The sequence below is a fragment of the Elephantulus edwardii genome, unplaced genomic scaffold (assembly GCF_000299155.1).
Source record: "Elephantulus edwardii isolate Elephantulus edwardi_28Jun2011 unplaced genomic scaffold, EleEdw1.0 scaffold00264, whole genome shotgun sequence".
Classification (NCBI taxonomy): domain Eukaryota; kingdom Metazoa; phylum Chordata; class Mammalia; order Macroscelidea; family Macroscelididae; genus Elephantulus; species Elephantulus edwardii.
Window position 1 is genome coordinate 1,008,660 of NW_006400014.1, and position 21,292 is coordinate 1,029,951.

At 40.9% G+C, this 21,292-nt stretch overlaps 1 protein-coding gene across 1 annotated transcript in view; it reads right to left on the reverse strand.

Annotated features, from left to right (window-relative positions):
* The window catches only part of LOC102875761 (annexin A2-like), a 54,219-nt gene that overhangs the window by 8,641 nt on the left and 24,286 nt on the right, over nucleotides 1-21,292 (reverse strand). Inside the window, exons 4-7 of the mRNA XM_006899638.1 lie at nucleotides 10,701-10,795; nucleotides 5,128-5,241; nucleotides 1,603-1,693; nucleotides 67-146 (exon numbers count right to left, since the gene is read on the reverse strand). Of these exons, the coding sequence (XP_006899700.1) occupies nucleotides 67-146; nucleotides 1,603-1,693; nucleotides 5,128-5,241; nucleotides 10,701-10,795 (380 nt within the window). The remainder of the gene's footprint in view (nucleotides 1-66; nucleotides 147-1,602; nucleotides 1,694-5,127; nucleotides 5,242-10,700; nucleotides 10,796-21,292) is intronic.

The following is a 21,292-nucleotide window of genomic DNA, read 5'->3' on the forward strand; positions in this document are numbered from 1 at the left end:
ATAAAATGAGGTATGTGACTTGCCTTGAGAGAAAGCAGAAGCAAAGGATTAAATGGAGGAACCAACCTTGGCGAGGGCAACCATCAGCTTGCGGAAGTCCCCGGATGTGTCCGAAACAATGTCCTTCTCCAGGTCGGTCTTGTACACTTGGAAAACAACATAGCTGGCTTTACACTTGCTGGCTTGGCAGCCAACCACTTACCCACCCCAGTAACCCTGCCCATCTGAAGAGCAGCGAAGGCTGTGCCCGCTACATGGACCCAAGTTCCTTCACCCTTAGTTGAGCGGGGATTCCCTAGAATGAGGTTTTGACCTTGTGAAAGTCAAGGTAATGTCATTGACAATGTCAAGGAACACACAGTGCCAGAGCAAATCAGGGAGCCTCAATCTCACCTTTAATCAAGGCCTCTTTGTAGCCAAATCTCTAAGTCCCAACCTTTTTGACTCCGAGGACTAATTTTGAACCAAATCAAACCAATTCAAAGGGCACTCTGATGGCCTAGTCTGCAGGGAGTTGGGCTGCTAATCTTAAGGCCCGGCACGTCTGGCACTGTGATTCCACCCGGTGCTCCTTGGGAAGAAGAAGGGCAAGCTCCATGTATACAGCCTCAGAAAGGCCTGGTCAGCTACGAGTTGGTTCTGACTCAACAGCAGTGCATCTGAGCTATAACCATATATGCATAATCATATGCATATTATCAACATGCATATAATGGTGCCTCTATCATGAACTGAGACCATGTTCAATGGTTAAATATGTTAAGACTAAAATAGCATTTGAGTGAATTTTGTATCTTATTATTCAAAATAGCATCAATATGGAAAAACATCCACATGTTTTTATCATGTGTATTATTTATTCCAGCCATAGCCCCTAAGGAGCTCTGGTGGCTTAATGGTTAAGAAGTTGTGCTGAAATCCCAAAGACATGTGGTTCAAATCCACAAGCTGGTTGGCAGGAGAAAGATCTGAAAACCGACTGGAGAGTCAGTGATGGGTCAGTTCTCACTTGACGGCACACAACAACAGCCCCCTACGCTGCTTAGAACACACAGGTTCACACGCATCTTCTCAATTTTCCGTAAGCCAGATGTGGAGACCTTTTCAGCAGAAACTGAATAGCAGTCAAATGAAACTCAAGCACCATATTCTATTTTTCCTACCAAATCTTTTCTTTAAAAAAATAAAAATCATATTCTACTATCATTTTGAAGAATTTGTATCAGAATGTGATAAAAATTCAGGGAATAAGAAAGTAAAGAAGGAGGACGTCGATTCTTTCAAATGTCCCCTGGACAGTCAAGATAGAGGCACTTCTGCAGGTAACAGTGCTTGGCTGCTAATCAAAAGGTTCACAGTTCAAACTCAACCAGTAGCTCCATCAGAAAAAGGCCTAGCAATCCCATAAAGATTACAGCTTAGGAGACCCTATGGGGCAGTTCTACTCTGTCACATGGGTTCGCTTTGAACAAGAATTGACTTGATGGTGTACAGCAACATCACATAATCTAGGTATACTTTCCCAAACACTGATCCAAGACAGCCAGGAGGTGTTACCGAAATTGAGTTGAGAGGATTACTCACAGAAATAGGGCTACTCACTTTCCTTGTAGACTCTGTTGATTTCCTGCAGCTCCTGGTTGGTCCTGGAGCAGATGATCTCAATGAGGGAGTCCTCATCCGTCCCCAGGCCCTGTGAACCAGAGAAAATGACAATCAGCTGGGACCTCCTCTCCATTCACCTGGTTCTCTGCTCACCATCTGCAAACAATCTGTTGGCATTCCCTCTGAGAGCTCCCACTGACAAATCGGCACCATATTCCCTAGCAGAAAATGGTAGGATTTTCTATTACCTAAAAAAATGCCTATCCAGAATACAAAATTACACAGATTTGAGCTCAAACATGTTTTATTAACAAAATGTGAATGGGAAGAGGCATAAACAAAATGTACAAAAATGTAAAATAGAGAAAAGAAGTGCCTTCTGCTGATGAATTTATAAAGTGGAGGTATTTAACCCCCTTCCTTTGATTTTTCTGCATTTTTCAAATTTTATAATAACTCGCTTATCTTATCCTTACTTTTAAAAGACAAGGTATGATTGTCTCCATTAAACAATTCTCCTCAATTAAAACAAAGGAATATAAAAATTTTACCTTGTCATTTTCAGCTAGCATCGTTAAAGCAGACTAAGCTTTCTTTTGCTTTTTCCTCTTTAGCCAGGGATAGGTAGAGATAAAATAAAAATTTTAGCTTCAACTCCTTTGAAATGTAAAATTGGGTTAACGTTAAAAATTTCATTCTTGTACGCACACTTTTGCTTGATTATTATGCGCTCTTCGGGCATTTTAGGGAAGCAAAAGGAAATAATGATGTGCCAAGTAAACCTAGACACCAACACTTTATTAAGGAGTAAGAATTTGATGGGCGATGTATTCAAATTTAATATATACACTTATGAGTGTGCCAGATAGCATGAAAGGGCCCAATGAAACATGTATTTCAAAGCTGGCTTCATGATCAAAGTCGCGATTTAATAATCAGGATTCTCTAATACTTGTCTTTCTGAATATGGAAATATCACTTTGAACTAAGTAGAATTACAACTGTTTAAAATGTAAATCAATTATAAGGTGTTAATACAATGAGAAACTTACTTATCCACATGAAAAGTGTGTCAGCTATTAATTAAACTTATTAAGAGTTTATGTGCCCCTTGAAAGAGCGGTTTGTGTAATATTAGCTAAGCCTCGGGTCAATGGTTAATTTTGAATTTTATTCTTAATCTAATCTATGAGCCAATGCCTCTCTGCCAGAGTTTTTAATCATGATTTGTAGAGGTTCTGACAAAGCTAAAAATGTTCTCCTTGTTAGCAGAAGATCTACACAGCATTCTGTACAAACGTTATAAAATAACTATCAAATGTCTTCCAATCTTTTTTAGTGGGGGGGAGGAATGGTGGCCCATCTTCAATCTCAAGGTTGATGGAGCTATAATCTGAAAATAACTCATGCATGGAAAGAAATGCTATACCCTGACACAGTAGGCAGCAATGTAAGACAACGGACAGCAATATAGGATTTGCTTCTTCCATCAATCATACACCAGTGTTCACAGCTGAGAATTCTAAGTGGCCTTCTTTTTGCATTCCAAGTTAATCTTGGCCATTTCCAAAACAGGCCCCAAGTTTCCACAGTCTGTCCACAATTCCTGTTACAAGGGCAACTGCCATAAGGCGGATCCTGTCACTGGTATTGTCTGAAGTCAAAACAGATTGGGGAAGAGGGGAACCAAACTTAAAACTGTTCAGTTAATGTCACTTTGAGCTTTGTGGATTTCAGAAGGGTACTCAGCTGTGATCACTAATGGAAGAGCTGGCACAAGGTCAAAGATTTAGCTGCTGAAGTACCTTTCATTGGGCGCTGTTACATAGATTACATCAGTGACTGACAGCTCAAGCAAATCCATTTCAAGTCACTAATATCTAGTATCAGATACTCATGAAATCACATGAATCACCACTAAACGGATTCTGGATGAAAATAAGATCAACTGATCTGAAGTGTTGATGGTCGAAAGAAACCTCAGCGAGCGTAGCTCAACGAAGGGCCTTAAGTTCCCAAGACTCAGTTTTCAGGAGTAGTGGGCAAGCATCTCCACCCTGCAGGATCATTAAGTTGTGCTGACAGTTTTCTCATCCTTGTTGGGGCCTTCCCTGCGGCCCAGCCTACCAAGGAAACCTAGAGCAGGCTCTTAAAGAAAACCCGAGCCTTCTTGAGCGAAGCTGAATCACTGAAGGACGAAGGAGCTTTCAACACACCTTTCAGCAGCCCCAAGCTATCAAGTGAGGGCCCTAGGAACAGGCATCATGTGAAAGTGCCTCATTTTCAAGTTAATCTCTAGAGAAAGGGGTGACAACTCAACTGTGACATTAGCTGTGGTGAAAGGCTCATAGCTAGGTCTGTTGAACATTCAGAAAGACTAGCAACACAGAATATGTACTCTGCCTTTGTTGTTGTTAGGTGCCATCAAGTTGACTACAACTCCTGGCGACCCTGTGAACAATACTTTGCCCAATCTTACTTATACCACCCTCAAGTCCATTGCTGCAGTGACGGCATCTCATTGAGGGTCTGTCTTTTTCATTGCCCCTGTATCTTTTTCAGCATGATGTCTTTTCCCAAGGACTGGCCCCTGCCAACAACATGCCTAAAGTATGTGAGCCCGGGTTTCATCATCCTTGCCCCTGAGCAGCACTCTGCTTTTGTTGTTGCTAAGGTCATTGAATTGCCTGTCTCTGCTTTTAGGACAAGCAGAAAGAAAAAAAGTCTTTTCTCTGGGGTCCCACTTAAAGGCTTTACCCATTTATGTCAGCAGAGGGCAGTATCGGATTATTCAAAATGTTTCAAGCGCTCTGAAAAGGTTGCATATGCTATGCGGGAATAGGCCTTTATGTTTAAGCATCTCTTGCACTGATATAGTATTTGATGCACACAGTTTAAGGAATGGCCAACTTGGAGTCTCATTATTCAGTACAACCTAGAATTCGAGGTTCATTGCTAACCTTGGAAAAGAAAATAATACAAGATAGCATGCGATACAATACTTGGAGTAAAATGCAGGTGCCATACCTGATCTGGAATCACCCCTTTCGGGTTCTACACTTTGATAAGGTCTGGTGTTGCCAAAATTTGAATCAAACAGGGACAACAGGCAGAGAGTCCAGAGGAGGAATAGCCACAAAATTATGGGGGGGATTTGACAGCTTCTTTTAACAAAAAACCATGAGTGTTCACTTTTGCCTTAACATCACATCTTTTTTAAAGGAGGAAGTGTAATCAAGGAAGTAGTTTTCCAAATGGTATTCCAATAGCCCAGGTGCCAAGCAGTAGCAGCTGGTAACTGACTTCTCAGCATCATGAAATCTCTTTACAGTCTTAAAAAAAGTAATTGAAATATTTTTGGTACAAATCCTGAGACTTAAAAGCTTCAGTTCATTTTAAAAAAAAAAGTGGTTCCAAATGAGAATTCGACAAAATGGAAAATCACCTAATTACACTCAGAAAGCTGTAATTCACTGATATTAATGGCAGATATGACAGAGATTAAATCCCACATGTGGTTACCTTCATGGAGGCTTTCAGCTCCGAGGCATCATACTGAGCAGGTGTTTTCAATAGGCCCAAAATCACTGTCTCCAGGTGGCCAGATAAGGCTGACTTCAGTGCTGATGCAAGTTCCTATAGAAAGACAATCATGAAAACCAGTCAGTGACCAGCATTCACTGTCAAATGCTGCAGAAGGAAGCTGCACAATGCAGCTTGTGATTTTTTTGACCACTCTAGGTTCTTGGGTCAAACTATCCCTGAATTATGTTCCTTTCAACAAACCTACATGTCAGAGACGAAAAGATGAGACATTTTTAAAAACCAAACTCTCTAATACCCAAACCTTCTCCCGTAAATCATTAAAGAGAAGTGGGAGTGGTGCTCAACTCCTCAGAAAGGCAGGTAAGAGCAGTCAATTCACAACTTAAATCAACTGAAGGTCTCAAGACACCTGGGCAGGCAGGGAATTTCCTGGGGCCCAGGGACCTGGCTCAGAAGGAGAACAAACAGGCTGCTGGGAAACCAAGCCAGTGTGGCCTCCTGATGCTATCCTGCAAAAGACATTTATCCAGAAGTGGCTCTTGAATGACTCCAGAAGGGACGGATGGCCTTCCCAAACGGCTGGCTGGAGGTGGAATTATGAAGCTGTGTTTGCCAAACATTTCTTGTAAGACTGACCATTTGTCTTAAGCAAATTGGGATGATGTTGATGGAGATGATGAGCCTCAAGGCCTCAGTGGCCTCTTTGGTTTTCCCCCTGCAGATTCCTTCTGTCACCACTGACTCAAGATTTTAAGCCAAGGTCAGAGTCACCATCGATGTCTATACACAAATCTATTAATCTAAAGTAGCTTTTAAACATGTTTCATGGGAGATTAAATTTCTTACAAGACACAGGCAACACATCGCACTGGGTGATGAATGTCTTCCATGATAATAATCTTCTTCTGTCCTTTCACTGTATCCCAGCTCTTCTCTCCCTTATCTTTTCCTCTTCCTTTCCAACATATATCCCAAGGTCTTTCCAGTGTTTAGTCCTTTGAGGCATTTTCAGGCTATAAGAGGTGATTTAGAACTTGTCTCAAATCATTCATAGATGCCAATAATGTTAGAAATTGCATCTCTCTTCGAAATCATCTGGCCCAACTCGTTAGCTACCTACTCTTTCCTGCTCCCTGGTGCCCTAGAAACACACAGCACTGACAATGGAACTTTACAAGCAACACCTCCTAATTATACTACCAATTTTTCAACTTGGAACTTTGAGGTTAGCTAATTCCAAATTTAGCCTACACTGGACACGTCCTTCTATAATTCTCACACCCTTAACTGCTCAAACCTCAAGTACCATTTGGGCACCAATTGATTTCTTCTACTTCTTAGCGAAGTGTAGAAGTTATAAACTCCTTCAACCTGATTTGACTCACTGTTGTTGAGCTGGTTCCAACTCATAGTGACACCACCCCACCCCAACCATGAGTTTCTGAGGCTGCAAACTGCAAAGGGAGGAGACTTTCTCCTTGGACCCACTAGCAGATTTGAATCACTGATGTTTAGTGCAACAAACTATGGACTATACCAATGCTGTTGTTGTTATTAGTCACAATGACTAACAGCAACCCTATGCACAATAGTCCTGAAATCTGCTCTATCCTGTGCCAACCTTATTGTTTCTGACACACCTATCCTTGTTACCCCTGTCACTGAATCAATCTATCTCCTTGAGGGTTGTCCTCTCTTGCACTGTCCCTCCTCTCTTCCAAGCATGATGCCCCGCTCCAAGGACTGGTCTCTCCTCGCAACACACCCAAAGTATGTCAGATGAAGCCTCAGAATCCTTCCCTCTAAGGAGTAGCCTGGTTCTACCTTCTCCAGGACAAACCTGTTTGTTCTCCTGGAAGTCTATGGAATAGTCACTACTCTTCTCCAGCATCACAGCTCAAAGACATCAATTCTCTATCATCCCTACAGCTTTGTGACTCAGCAAGTAATTGCAAAGACTATGGTAGAGATCCTGTGCACCTTAGCCTCCAGACTGACATTATTATCCGAGCTTCCTATAAACACCTTGTTGTTGTTGTTAATTGCTGTCAAATTGAGGATGACTCATAGCAACTCTATGAACAAAAGGCCTTAAGCCTTTCTATAACTATCGTCATTTATCAAAGTTCATAGAGTTTCTGGAGGCATGCTGTTTAGGAAGTGGATGCCGCTCCCTCTCTCACAAAGTCTAGCACAGGGCTCTGCATTTAAGAGCAACTTTAGGAATATTTGATAAATAAAAGATAAACTATATATGGAGGAATCTAGAAGCTGCACTTGAACATGAAAGAAACGCAAAACGAGTTCTTTCTCCCAATTTCTTTGCATGTCTATTAGCTTATGCCCATATTCTACATGTACCACCTTAAATTCTGGGCAGCCATGTCCCATTTCTCTAAAGTTACTCTACATCACAGGAAGATCTGGTGGCTTCGTCACTAGAGAGTTGCACTGTCAACCCAAAGGCAAGAGGTTCAAATCCATCAGCAGCTCCTCTGGGAAAAAAAAAGATGAACAATCTCCTCCTGTGCAATTTATATTTTCTGAAACTATGAGTTGGTTCCAAATCAATGGCAATGAATTGGTTTATCTGGAATACACATTACAGGACATTCTCCTTTATTTTCAAACTCATTTAACAATAAGATTCTGCTCCCAACATTTCTTTCATAAAATATCTCAGGCAGTTTATAGAACTGTCTGTAAAAGATGACAATGTCACTTGACCCAAGGTTCTGAGGCATCTGGGATCATTAGCCTAGGCAGCTGTCCTCATTCACAGCTGAGGAGGTCACTGAACCCCAGCATGAATGAATCTTCCTTCCAGGGGAGTATCTGAGAGTTTATTGTCCATCCATCTAATTTTCAAACAAGATCCAGGCTTCTATATTTGTGTATACATTCATGAGCCCAAATATTCCAACTTCCCACTTCTTAAGTGACAGCTGGAGAACAATTATAGGTATATGGCCAAAGACGTAAGCCTTCTGCTTCAAGTGAGACTTGGCTCTGCCAGCTCTCAGATCCTTTTGGGAACCTAGAAAAATAAAACACTCCCTTCCATGCCTCACTCCAGAAGATTAATGTAAGTCTAGTTGGAAGAAGAATGTTAATGTACATGGGATGAAAGAAGCCAGACGTGTTCCTATTTATGTCCTTTCCAACTGTTCCAGAGTGGGGACTGTATTAGGGCCAGACCACCAACTATCAGGTCCCTGGCGGTCACGTCAACCCTGAGGTGGAAATAGCTCAGTCAGGGCCAGAAGTCCTTCCAGCTCACCTCCACTGTGGGCATGAGAGAAAACCCCAAGTCAATCGGGAACTGCAGGAAGCCACGCTTACTGCACAGCCCAGGAATAAATCAAAAGCTCTAAATAGCAAGAAGTTAAAAATAAAGCAGCATGTCCTTAAAAATACAATTTTCTAACACTGTGACAAAATAAAGATGAACAAGCACTAGGTTGCTCCTTAGCCAGGAGTGGACAAGCAGAGGGGAAAGTGCGTGCATTCTCTTTAAACAGCAGGAGGAAGCCATGCTAAAGATAACCAGGGAGACCAGAGAACTACCAGCTAAGCTCCTCTGTGCACAACAGTCTGAAAGCTATGTTGGGTTTGGGGTTTTTTAGCATAAAAGGAGTTTGGGGGGGCGTTTAGCATAAAGGAGTGTCGGGGTCCATTTTTGGTGGGGATAAATGTCTGACAATTAAATTACAGAAATCTTATCAGAGCCAGCAGAAGCCATGAAGATAAAATGAACTGCTACTCTCCTGGCCTAGAGGGTAAAGAGTTGCCCTGCCCACACAAAGACAAGCACTGTAAATCTGCCAACTACTCTGAGGGAGAAAGATGGGTAATCTCCTCCTGTGTTACAGTATCTGAAAACCCCCTGGGTCAGCTATGAGTCAGTGCTAACTTGATAGCAGTAAGAGAGAGAGATGTGTAGAGAGCTTAACACAGTACTTGGCACAAAGTAAAAGCCCAACAAATGTTACTTATAATGGGCTTAATAATGCCCCCTCAAAAAAGATAAATCCATGTCCTAATGCCCAGAATATGTGCAAGTGACCTTATTTGGAAAAGGAATCTTTGTAAATGCAATGAACACTAAGGATCTCAAAATAATCTCATCCTAAATTATCCAGTGTGAACTAAATATGATGTCAAATGTCTTTATAAGAGACAGAAGTTGAGGCAATACATAGAAGAGAAGTCCATGTGAAGATGGAAGTTATGCAGTCATAAAACAAGGAAATCTAGGCACCAAGAGATGCTGGATGAGGGATAAAGAAAGGGTTCTCCTTTCCATTCCTTCAGAAGAAGCTCAATCTTTCCTACATCTAGACTTCAGACTTCTGGTCTCCTGAATTGTAAAAGAGTATGTGCCTGTTGTTGTAAGCTGCGTACTTTGTGGTAATTTGTTACAGCAGCCCTAGGACATCAATACAGTATCTATTATTAGTCCTGTTAATCCTTTCTGACTCTCTGCTTTCACAACTGTATGTTTCATGCACTCTGGCTTGAAGGAGGGTATTGTTTTATGTATGAGCTCCATTTCTGGCACTCAGATGCCAGAAATATATGAGAAGTAACTTGCTAAGAAACAAGAGGAAAACTAAACTCTGAACACTCAAGTGTTCCAGAAGGCTCTTAAGTGATACATTAGCTTTTCTTCCCCCACACTACCTTTTTAATATAAGCCAGAACATGTGAAAAGAAAAGGAATTGCTAAGGAAATTGTCAAGGAATGCCTTCTGCAATGGTTTACACTGTACGTCCACTTGATTGCATATGATTCTCTAGCTTTTCAACTGTGATGTAGTCATTTGCTTAATGAGGTTTGCTATGAGCACCCAGTAAGTTGAAGAGGAGATCCTCATGGGCGCATATAAAAGTCTGGTGACAAGCTTGCTTTTTGCTTGGTCTTGATCTTGCATTATGTTTTATCACCTCTTTGGTACTTTGGATTTGAACCAGCTACTTGCCCTATTTGCTTGTGACCTTGCATTTTCCAGTTTCCACAATTAGGTGCCAGAGAAATGGGTTTTTGTTTTGTTTTCAGGTTTTTTTTTTGTTTCTGTTTTTTTTAGCAGCTCATGGTTGCTGTGTTACCCAGGGTTACCCATGGTGGACAGTGTTTGGTGGAGCTCCCCAACTAAAATAGGCTTGGAAGCAGGAGTGGCATCCACTTCTAAAACAGTTTGCCTCTGGAAACTCTATGAACTTAGAAAAATTATGAAAATTATACAAGGATTCAGGTCTTTCATTCATAGGATCGTTAAGAGTCATCTATGAATCAATGGCACTTAACAACAACAATAAGCAGCATATTTGTCATTTCCTTTAGATTAGCCTCTAATATCTCTATAAGTTTTGCTTCTCTAGAGAAAATAGCCTAAATCAATTTCCATCCCCCAAATTGCACCCTTTTATTTTTGCTCCAACAAATCTTTGTATTTACACACCCATAAGATATATGATTCAAAATGGGCCCATAGGTCATAACTTAACAGCTTCTACTCTAAACATCCAACATTCAGATATAATACTACCTTTTTGGTCCTTCTCTGGTAGGCGAAGGCAATATCCTGCCTCTGTTCATTGCTGCGGTTGGTCAAAATGTTGACAATGGTGACCTCATCCACACCTATGGAAATAAGTCAACAGTCAGTCTACCACTTCCTACAGTACTTTGGTTTGAAGTATATTTTTTTTTATTTGAAATTTATATATTGTTTTTGAAGCTGAAATATCAGGATATTATGGTCTGTATTTTTTCTTTTGGCAGCATCCTCTAACCCAATGTGTAAACTTTATTTTCGTGACAACTTCAAATCTCAAATGGATACAGAACTTTTACATGTTTATCTTTTTTAAAAAAACAACTATTTTATTCACAAACTAGTTTCTGGAATCAATAGTAGGAAGTGCATTTGTGGGGCTCTGGTAATCGGATGGAACAACAAAGATTTAGAAGGATTGTAAATGAAGGTCCCCAAATTGCCATTTAAGTGGGATTTAATAGACAGTAACTGCGGACTAAATTAATAGAGACAATTATTTATATTTATTGCAGGATTATAACTATATAAGCAGCTAGGTATAATTTCTATAATTATAGAAACTGTCATGACAAATGAGTCAGATTTAATATGGCAGTTGTATTTTAATAGCATAATTGATTAATACAATCATACTTATTGAAGGCTAAATTGTTTTGTAAGGAAAATAAACGTTCCACTGCTTTTAATCTTCAATAGGCAATTTTAATAATCAATTTTACAACTTTATTAAAAAGAGTAAGTGTTTTAATCTAAATTAAATCTAAATTGGGAGTTTTGAAGTGCCACCAAAATGTTTTAGTACCTATTTTAATTGGAACATATGTATTTACAAAGATAAGCAATGCCTCCTGGCATCTAGAAGTTTCCAATTTTATATCAGAAATGCTCCCAACATACCATTAAAGTTAATAAAGCACGGTTTTAGGAATTCAGAGTGTGAAAGGTCTCTCTCCTGACTGATTATGGACTTTGTCTAATAAAAGGAAGAGTTTTTGCCATTCTGGATACATAAGTTAGGGAGGAGAGCCAGCAGAATTGCTAAGCTCATTCATGCACATATGAGCTAGGGACAATCTCATCCAGGTCTTTCAAGGAAGGTTCTTCAGTGGGCTCCCAGAGGAAACAGAAAGGTCAGAACTGTAGTGCTTTGAGGCAAAAGCAATGAGCAGATTGACAAGAGGACATATACTGAATTCTTAAATGCATCAGAAAGATCAAAAAGCATAAAGTTCAAATTTCTGAATATAAAAAACCACTAACATTTCAGAGTTAAATGCAGTGCCTTTATTAACTTTAGCCTGGTTGGCTTTTGTTTTATTTGTTTGTTTGTTTGTTTGTTAGAATAGCCCATGTAAACAAAAGAGCTCAATCCTGAGATTGCCTCCAAAATGCTTATTTCAGCCCTACACAGAATACAAAAAAATAAAGCAAAAAGATATTGGTTAAATATTCTTTTGTCCATATAGTGGGATACTACGCAGTCACAACAATGGGGGAAAAAATCAATTCATAACATACTGTTAGGTTAAAACAAAACAGATTGCAAAAACCTATGTCTAACATATAAGCCTATTTTGGAAAACTTCAAACACATTCATACTATGTTTCTAACTTTATATGAAAAATTTAACAATGATCATATGGAAATATAGGCAGTCTCCTCCCACAAAGATCTAAAGCTTCACAAACCCAATGGAGGGTCAATGTGAGTCAGGATTAGCTTGGCTATAGTGAGGTCTTCATTTGAGTAAAGCAGGGAGCTCTGGTGGCCTAGTGGCAAGAAGCTGCACTACAATCACAGAGGTGTGTGGTTCAAACCCACCAGAATCACTGCTGGAGAAGGAGGAACAATCTCCTCCTGTACCAATCAGATCTGATTTGACAGTACATACACACACAACACACAAGAAGTTGTTCTCATCTGAGTAAAGCAGTAAGGAAGCACAGATCAATGACTCCTGTATCTGTAACTGTTATCTGTGTTCTCCTTGAATCCCAGGTAAGGAAGCCTTGCAGGCTCATAATTTTACTTATGTTCTAGAAAAACAGAAGATTTGGGCAATTTTCCTTTGTCTTACACCATATCGTGGCTCAGTTCCATTATACCCCAATAAAGCCAGTACCACTGTAAAATGAGTTACATAAATTTTCTGGTTTACTAGCACATATAAAAGTTACACTTATGTTATAAAGTAATCTATTAAGTGTTCAATATCATTCTAAAAATATTTGAAATGTTGAGAAGCTTGCCAAAATCTGACACAAAGGTATTAAAGGAGCACATTGGAAAAAATGGTACCCACAGAGTTGCTGGATGCAGCATTGACACAAACTCAATTTGTAAAACCAAAATGCAGTATCTGCAAAGCGCAATAAGGCAAAACACATTAAATCAAGGTGTTCTGGTATCTTCCAACCAGTCAAGCTTCACACTGAGGGTTCTTGTTTTCTCCTTGCCACACACAAATGCAACCCAGCCTCTAAGGGCTTCTCTGGCACACTCACATATGTAATCCAGGTCTAACTTCTTTGGTTTCCTTTCAACATTGGCAAGAAGATGTTGTTAGGTAATGTTGAGTTAAGTATGACCCACAGCAACTCCATGAACGACAGATCTGAACCCTGTCCTATCCTGTGCCATCCTCACACTTCCTGACACACTAGAGCCCATTGTGGCGGTCACCATGTCAATCCACATGGTCAAGGATCTTCCTCTCCTTTGCTGACCCTCTGCCTTTCTAAGCATCATGTCCTTCTCTAAGGAATAGTCCCTCCTAGCAATATGCCTAAAATATGTGAAGGGGAGCTTTATCATCTTTACCTCCAAAGAGCACTCTGGCTGTACTTTCTCCCCACAGCTCAAAGGCATCAAATCTTCTGTCATTCCTATTCCCTGTCCAGCTCTCAGATGTATAGCAAGTACTTGGAAAGACCATGCCTTGCTCAGATGCAACTTAGTCCTCAAACTGACACAATTACTCCTGTAATTTGGAGAGGTCCCTAACTTCAGACTTTCCTAGTAGAATATGTATCCTCATTGTTCTAATTTGTACAGCACTTATCTGTTAGTTTGCTGTTCTGAGATAACCTGGAATTACTGTGATACTGAAAGCTATGCCACTAGTGTGTCAAATGCCACAAGGGTTAACCATGGTTGACAGGTTTCAGTAGAGCTCCCAGATTAAGACAGACTAGGAAACAGGATTGGCATCCACGTCTTAAATAAAAGGCCTCTGAAAACCCTCTGAACAGTAAAGGAATGTGAATTGTGATAGTAGAAATGGTAGAGCTCAGATTGGAAGTCAGTCAAAATGGGGAAAAATAATGGCAAATATCCTTTAATAATTGGAACATGGAACGTATATAGCTTGAATGTTGAAAAACTAGAAATTGTGAAAAATTAAATGGAACACATCAACATCAACTTAGTAAGCATAAGTGAGATGAGATAGACTAGCTTTGGCCACTCTGAATCAGATAATCATATGGTATACTATGCTGGGAATGAAAACCAGAAGAATGGTGTTGCACTAAGAGTCAAAAAGACAGTTTCAGGTTCCATCATGAAATACAATATTGTGAAGGATAGGATATTATCTATATACATATAAGGAAGACTTGTTAATATGTCTATTACTCAAATACACACTCCTACATTTAGAGCCAAAGAGGAAGAAATTGAACATTTTTTGCCAAATCTTGCAGTCCTAATTTGACTGAACAGGCAGTCAAGATGTGTTAATGAAACTGGTGACTAGAATGTAAAAGTTGGAAACTGTGAAGAAGGAATTGTTGCTGTTATTATGTGCTATCAAGTTGCCTGTGACTCCTAGTGACCTAGTACAACATGGGCTTGGTAAAAGAAATGAGGTGGCAAATAGAACGATCAAATTTTGTATTTAGTCACTGCAAATATCTTTCTTAAGAGGCACAAATAGCAACTTTACATATGGACCTCACCTGATGGGCTGCACAGGAGTCAGAGTTACAACATCTGTAGAAGAAATCATTGGAGAAGCTCAATATTAACTGTCAAAAATAGGTGAGGGACAGACTGTGTGTCAGACCATCAATTACTCATGTGCAAGTTCAAATTGAGGTGAAGAAAATAACAAGTCTACAAGAACAAAAATATGATCTTGAATCTATTCCATCTGAATTTCAAAATCATCTTAAGAATAGGTTTGAAGCACCGGATGAGTTGTGTGTGAGATGATATCAAGGATATAATTTATGAAGAGAGAAAAATCAGCAAGATAAATTTCTCCAAAGATTCTTAAGGTTATGAAGCTACTTTAGTGAACCTGGGTCTGGGAATGTCTGAGTACATGTTGTTGTTGTTGTTGTTGTTGTTAGGTGCCATCAAGCTGAGTACAACTCATAGCAAGCATATGACCAACAGACCTGAACTCTATCCTCTATTGTGCCAACTCACTATCTCTGACATACTTCGGCCCATTGCTGCAGTCACTCTGTCAATCCATCCCATTGAAGGTCGTCTTCTCTTTCGTTGAGGCTCCATTTTTCCTAGCATGATATCCATTTCCAAGGAATAGTTTCTCCCAGCAACTTGCCTGGAGTATGTGAGACGAAGCTTTGAGACAAAGCTTTGCCATGAGATATTCAATACTCTTCTCCAAAACCACAACTCAAAAGCATTGATTCTTCTTCTGTCATTTGTATGCACTATCCATTTCTCAGATGCATAGCAAACACTTGTAAAGAATCAGGCATACCTTAGTCTTCAAACTGAAATCATTGCTCCTCAGTGTGTGAGTGCATACTTCCTTCTTTTTCTCTCTTTCAATTTAAAAAATGTGAGGGCTCTAACTTTATATCAAGGAACCCTGGTAAAGTAGCAATGCATATGTCTGCTAACCAAAAGGTTGGCAGTTTAAATCCATCCAGTGGCTCTGTAGAAGACATGGAGATCCACTAGATGGAAGAGAGATTCCGATAGGATGGTGAAACTGTCTCATACACTGCAAGTGTGTTATCAGAAGGGGCCAGCCCTTAAAGAAGGACATCATGCTTGGTAAAGCAGAGTCAGAGAAGGGAAGATAGACCATCAAAGAAGTGGACTGACATAGCAACTACAACAATGGGCTTGAGCATGCCTCATTCATCTCATGAAGATGGTGCAGTATAGGACAAGGTTTGCTATGCATCTAAATTAACACAAATGGCACCTAACATCAGCAAACTCCATGGAACAGTTCTACTCTACCATATAGGATCACCAAGTCTCAGAATCCACTGGAAGGCAGTGGGTTGAGTTTAGGAGTTCAGGTCCAGGACGAAGCTCCTTTGTGGTTCCATGAGATACTTCATTATTGTTGTTGTTGTTGTTGTTATGTGCCGTCGAGTCGCCTGCGACTCATTATAGGAATGCAAAAAAAAATCTGTCTCCAATAAGACTTGTCACTTCCAAGAGCTGCTTCTGTGAAGCACAGAATCTACTACAGTTATAGGGGAAGTAGTACCCACCAAATGTCCTAAATAAGAAACAGGGCCTAACACAGCGCAGTCCACAAAATGCAGGGTTATCAGACGCTCTTTGTCAACGACACAGCTCTGTGCCTTTCCTCCCTAGCAGCTCAATACTAAACATCTAGCTAGCAGAGCCAGAATTCAATCCAATTACTGAAAATCCCCGTAAAGAGCTTGGGTGGTTAACTTGAATCTCACCAGGAGGCAGCAACAGCTAGAGTCTAAAGGAAATCTAAATGTATTTTACCTAAATTATTTACCAAACAAACAGCCCGCTGAGATACAGTATCTAACATGCTGGGACCCTTCACAAGTGAACAATCTGATCCTTTCCACAAATGCTAATGCCAGTAATGACAGAGAAATTAAGCAGAGGCTGTTATTTCTGCAAGCGGAAGGCCCCTGAGAGTGTCTCCTGTATCAGCTATTTCTTCCAAGCCCATCATCTACATGTTTCAAACAGAACTGGAAAGGCGACAGCATCCAAGAAGCCCAGGATCAACTGCGTAGCCTAAGCCACTTAAGGCAGAAATGTGCAAATGCCTATGTTCTAGCACCAGACTGCCTGCATCTGCCAGAGGGATAGAACCAGCTTATCTTCAGAATGCTGCTTTTGCCACGCCACCAGGATCAGTAAGGTGTTTCGTTCCAGTGGAAAATCGCTTGGTCCAGGTGGAAGCTACAAGTGTCATCTGGTTACTCACCACTTCTGCCCAGGATGCAGCTGAAGGGTGAGGAAGGAACACTCAGCCGCCTATGTCCGCAGGAACATCACCAACGCACAGGAAGTGTCAGCACACAGGAAAAGCTCTAAAGGAGACAAGGCTCCTGACAGCAGACCTAGACACCCTCCACACAAAGCTCAGCCTCTCTGGATTTGCACTTTCTAACCACTCCTGTTCCCATGTTTATTAAGGAAGAGTTTGCTGGGCAAAAGGCCCAGGAACTACAGGAAACTGGATGGGGCAAAAAGATCAAGAACGTAGAAATTTGAATAATGCTTCCTTTTCCTTTTCCATTCTATTCCCCTCTGTTCGGTACAGATGGTCAGAAAGTAATGTGAACAAAAGCCCACATCAGGGGAAATTCCACAGAAAGTAGGTGAAAATATGGCAGATTTCTACATTTTTCTTTGGACTACAGCCTTCAATATGGATTGAGGCTCAATATCAAGAAAACATAGATTCTTACCAATGGGCCAATTGGCAGCATTAGGATAGATGGTGAAGAGATTGAGATTGTTAACAGCTTTAGTTTGCTTGGCTCCACAGTCAATACTCTTGGCACCAGTAGCCAGGAAATCAGAAGACAAAGAGCATTGAGAAAATCTGCTGTCAAGGACCTCTCCAAAGTACTGAAGAGCAATGGTGTCACTCTGGAGACTAAGTGCCCCTGATACAGGCCATGGTTTTTTTAATCACTTGCTATGCATCACAGAGTTAGGCAATGACTAGGAAGGATAGGAGAATTTATGCCTTTGAGCTGTGGTGTTGGAGAATATTGAATATACCATGGACTGATAAGAAAACTAACAGGTTCACCCTAAAGAGGGTTAAACCAGGCTGCTCCTTGGAGGCAATGATTCTGAAGATTCACCTGACATACTTTGAACATGTTGCAAGGAAGGACCAGGCCTTGGAGAAGGACGTCATGCTTGGGAGGGTGGAGAGACAGCACAGGATAGGAAGACCCTCTATGAGATGGTTTGATTCAGTGACGGGGGTAAAAGGGGTAGGTGTGTCAGAGATCATGAGATTGGCACAGGATAGAGTTTAGGGCTGTTGTACATAGCGTCGCTATGAGTTGCAGGTGACTCAGCAACACGTAACAACAACATCAATAACTGGTTAAGGCTTTTCAAGATGGCTGCAGAACAGAAAAATAAATTTAATTTTGCTCCTGCATGGCACATACGGTTTGCATTTGACTGCCAGCCTAAAGGTTAGTGGTTCAAACCCAGCCAGTGGCACCATGGACAAAAGGCCTGGTGATGTGCTTCCATAAAGCTGACAGCCAAGAGCAGCTCTAGAGAGAGTTGTGGAATGGCTCTACTCGTGGTGAGTCAGATCTGACCCTCTGGCAACTAACTGTTTTGGTTTTTGGGAAGCCACACATTCAAATGATGAAGATTCTTTCAATACAAAGTCAGCTGATCAAATCGGCTGTCGACAGAAATGTCTTTGGCAGGAGGGTCAGACGGAGCCAGGAGAAAGGTCAATCACTGTTCTAAATGGCACTCAGCTGAAGCAGTAAGTTTGCTAAGTGAACCTCTCCAACAGGCAGCAGAGTTCAAGCCAAAAACCCCAGAGCCCAGGCTCTGCATCCATCTGCAGTATTTTAAGACATAAAGAACATTTCCAATATGAAGTAACAGCTGAATCCAAACCCACAAAACCAGCCCCCCAGAGTCAGCTCCTCCTCTCTGTGGGTGGAAATCCCAAGTCAGCTCCCCTGCCTGGCATTCCATGGAAAATGTGTGTCTTTATTGTCTATGGCAAAGAACCAATGGGCCACTCTGAACAGGATGCTGACTCACATCTGCCGAGACACACTGGCTGCACACAGAGAATGGATTCCATTTGTGTGTGCTGAGGGGCTCAGAGGCCCTGGGGGTGGGGAATGGCTTATTGGAGAGTAAAGGAAAAACCGCCCAGATCTTCTCCTTACTTAGCTCTTAAGAAAAATCATGCCTCAGCTTAGGTTAATCAGTGAGCATAGCCATATCAGACTTCAGAAGAAAGCATAAATGTAAGGTCAGAGGACCACTGCAAAAAGAGAGGGATAAGCCACATATCCAGGGTGTGTCAATGAAGAAATATTTTATTCATTATAATATGAGCACCCTACTATGTGCCAAGAGTCCCTGGGTAGTGCAGATTTTTAAGCACTTGACTGCGAACCAAAAGATCAGAAGTTTGAGTTCAGCCTTGGAAGAAAGCCCTAGAAAGCTATTTTCAAACTCAACACATTTAGTCATGAAATTAATTCCTAGAAATTAAAAACTCTAAAAATGGCAGCACCTTTCAATTCTGAACATGATTCAAAGTTGGCATTTTAGTTTTACTATGTGCCAGGCATTTTAAAAAATATTCTACCATTTACATATATCCTACCACTGAATTCTCACCACAACCCTGAGAGGTTGGAAGTTAAGTCATCCCTATATTACCTGGCCACAATCACTTGTTTTTGTACCAAGCCTAGCAATCTTTTCCCATCATTCTTTTACCAGTGCCTATAAATACTCGGTTTCTCTAATTATCCATTAAACCAGCCTTAGGGCCAATTTGCAACATCGTGATAGAAGGTGAAAAGATTGGGATTGTTAAGAGCTTTAGATTGCTTCACTCCGCAATCAACACTCTTGGTACCAGCAGACAGGAAATCAAAAGACGAACTGCATTGGGAAAGTCTGATGTCAGGGACATCTCCAGAGTACTGAAGAGCAACAATGTCAATCTGGCCATAGTCTTCACAATTACTTGCAATGCATCAGAAAGTTGGACAATGACTAGGGATGATAGGAGAACTGATGTCTCTGAGTTGTGGTGCTGGAGAAGAGAATATACCGTGGACTGCGAGGAGAAAAAATAAGTTCATCCGAGAAAGGGTGAAACCAGGCTGCTTCTTCAAGGCAAAGATTCTGAAGTTCACTATCACATATTTTGGGCATGTTGCAAGGAGGGACCAGTCCTTAGAGAGGGACATCATGCTTGGAAAGGTGTAGGGAAAGTGCAAGAGAGGAAGACCCTCAAGATGGATTTATTCAGTGACTAGAGTAATGAGGGTAGGTGTGTCAGAGCCAATAAGGTTAACACAGGATAGAGCAGGGTTCAGAGCTGTTGTACGTAGGATCTCTATGAGTCGCAGGTGCCTAAACAGCACACAACAACAGCAGCCCAATGAGTTTAATCTTTGACACCTATTCACCCTATATTTTATATGAGTCATGTTTTTAGCTTTCTGATATTATTCTTCAACACTCCTTAGTGCCACATTCCACAATCTAGTTCTAAAAATAAAGTTGGGACAGTGATTTTGTCTGGATGTATATAATATCAGACTTACTACTCAGTAATAAACATACACATATTTAAAATTCTGTAGCTAATGGCCACTGAAGAGACAACCCACCAGCTATGAATTGAAGTGTGTTCCGGAGAAGTTATCATTATACTCTGATCAATAACAAGACCTTGAACTTAAAATATAGAGGCATTGGTGGCCTAGTGGGTAGACAATTGCACTGTCAACCCAAAAGCATTCAGTTCAAATCCACCAGCTGCTCCATGAAGAAAGATGGGCAATTTCCTCCTGTACCATTTATAGTCTCTGAAACCTGCTGGAGAGTCGGCTATGAGTCAGTTCTGACTTGACAGCAATGAATAATAGCCTATATAATACTACCCTGTTTGGAAATAGGGTTTTTTCCTTCATGTAAATGAGGTTATACAAAAGATGGGTGAATCCTAAACCTAATCATTTCTGAGTGATGGCTTCTAGAATGAGCAGAACAGAGACAAAGATGCACAGATGCGGAGAGATGCCACAGATGCATCTATTAGGAGCAAAGGAACACCAAGAATTGCCAGTGGCCAATGGAAATTGGGAGAGAGGGAAACCGAAAGAGTTAACATGACTTGAACTTTTAGCTTTTAGAAATTTATAAGGAAATAAATGTCGGGGTTTTTTAAAGCGACTCACTTGTATTTTTATTACAGCAGTGCTAGGAAACTAAGACACCAACTAAGGCTTTCTCCAACAGAAAATAGCTGGAAGATCCACCACATCCCTTTCCAGTTGCTATGTAAATATGAATGCTCTCATTCAGATAATTCTTTAAGAGTACAATGTGCAAAGCAGAGAAATGCATTTTCCTTTTTGTCTATGAGATTATAATGTGCAGAGGGGGATGGGGAACATTGTTGGCATTAGGACACATTTGTTTACTAAGTTAGTCCTGTGATAAACTCAGCTAGCTGACTGACTGCATTGGAATAAAAACCCAGCTTCACATGGAGTCCAAGAAGAATGGGGAGCATGGCGCCCTGGCACAGGCAGAGGACCGGGCCCCAACTCAGCGAAGGGCT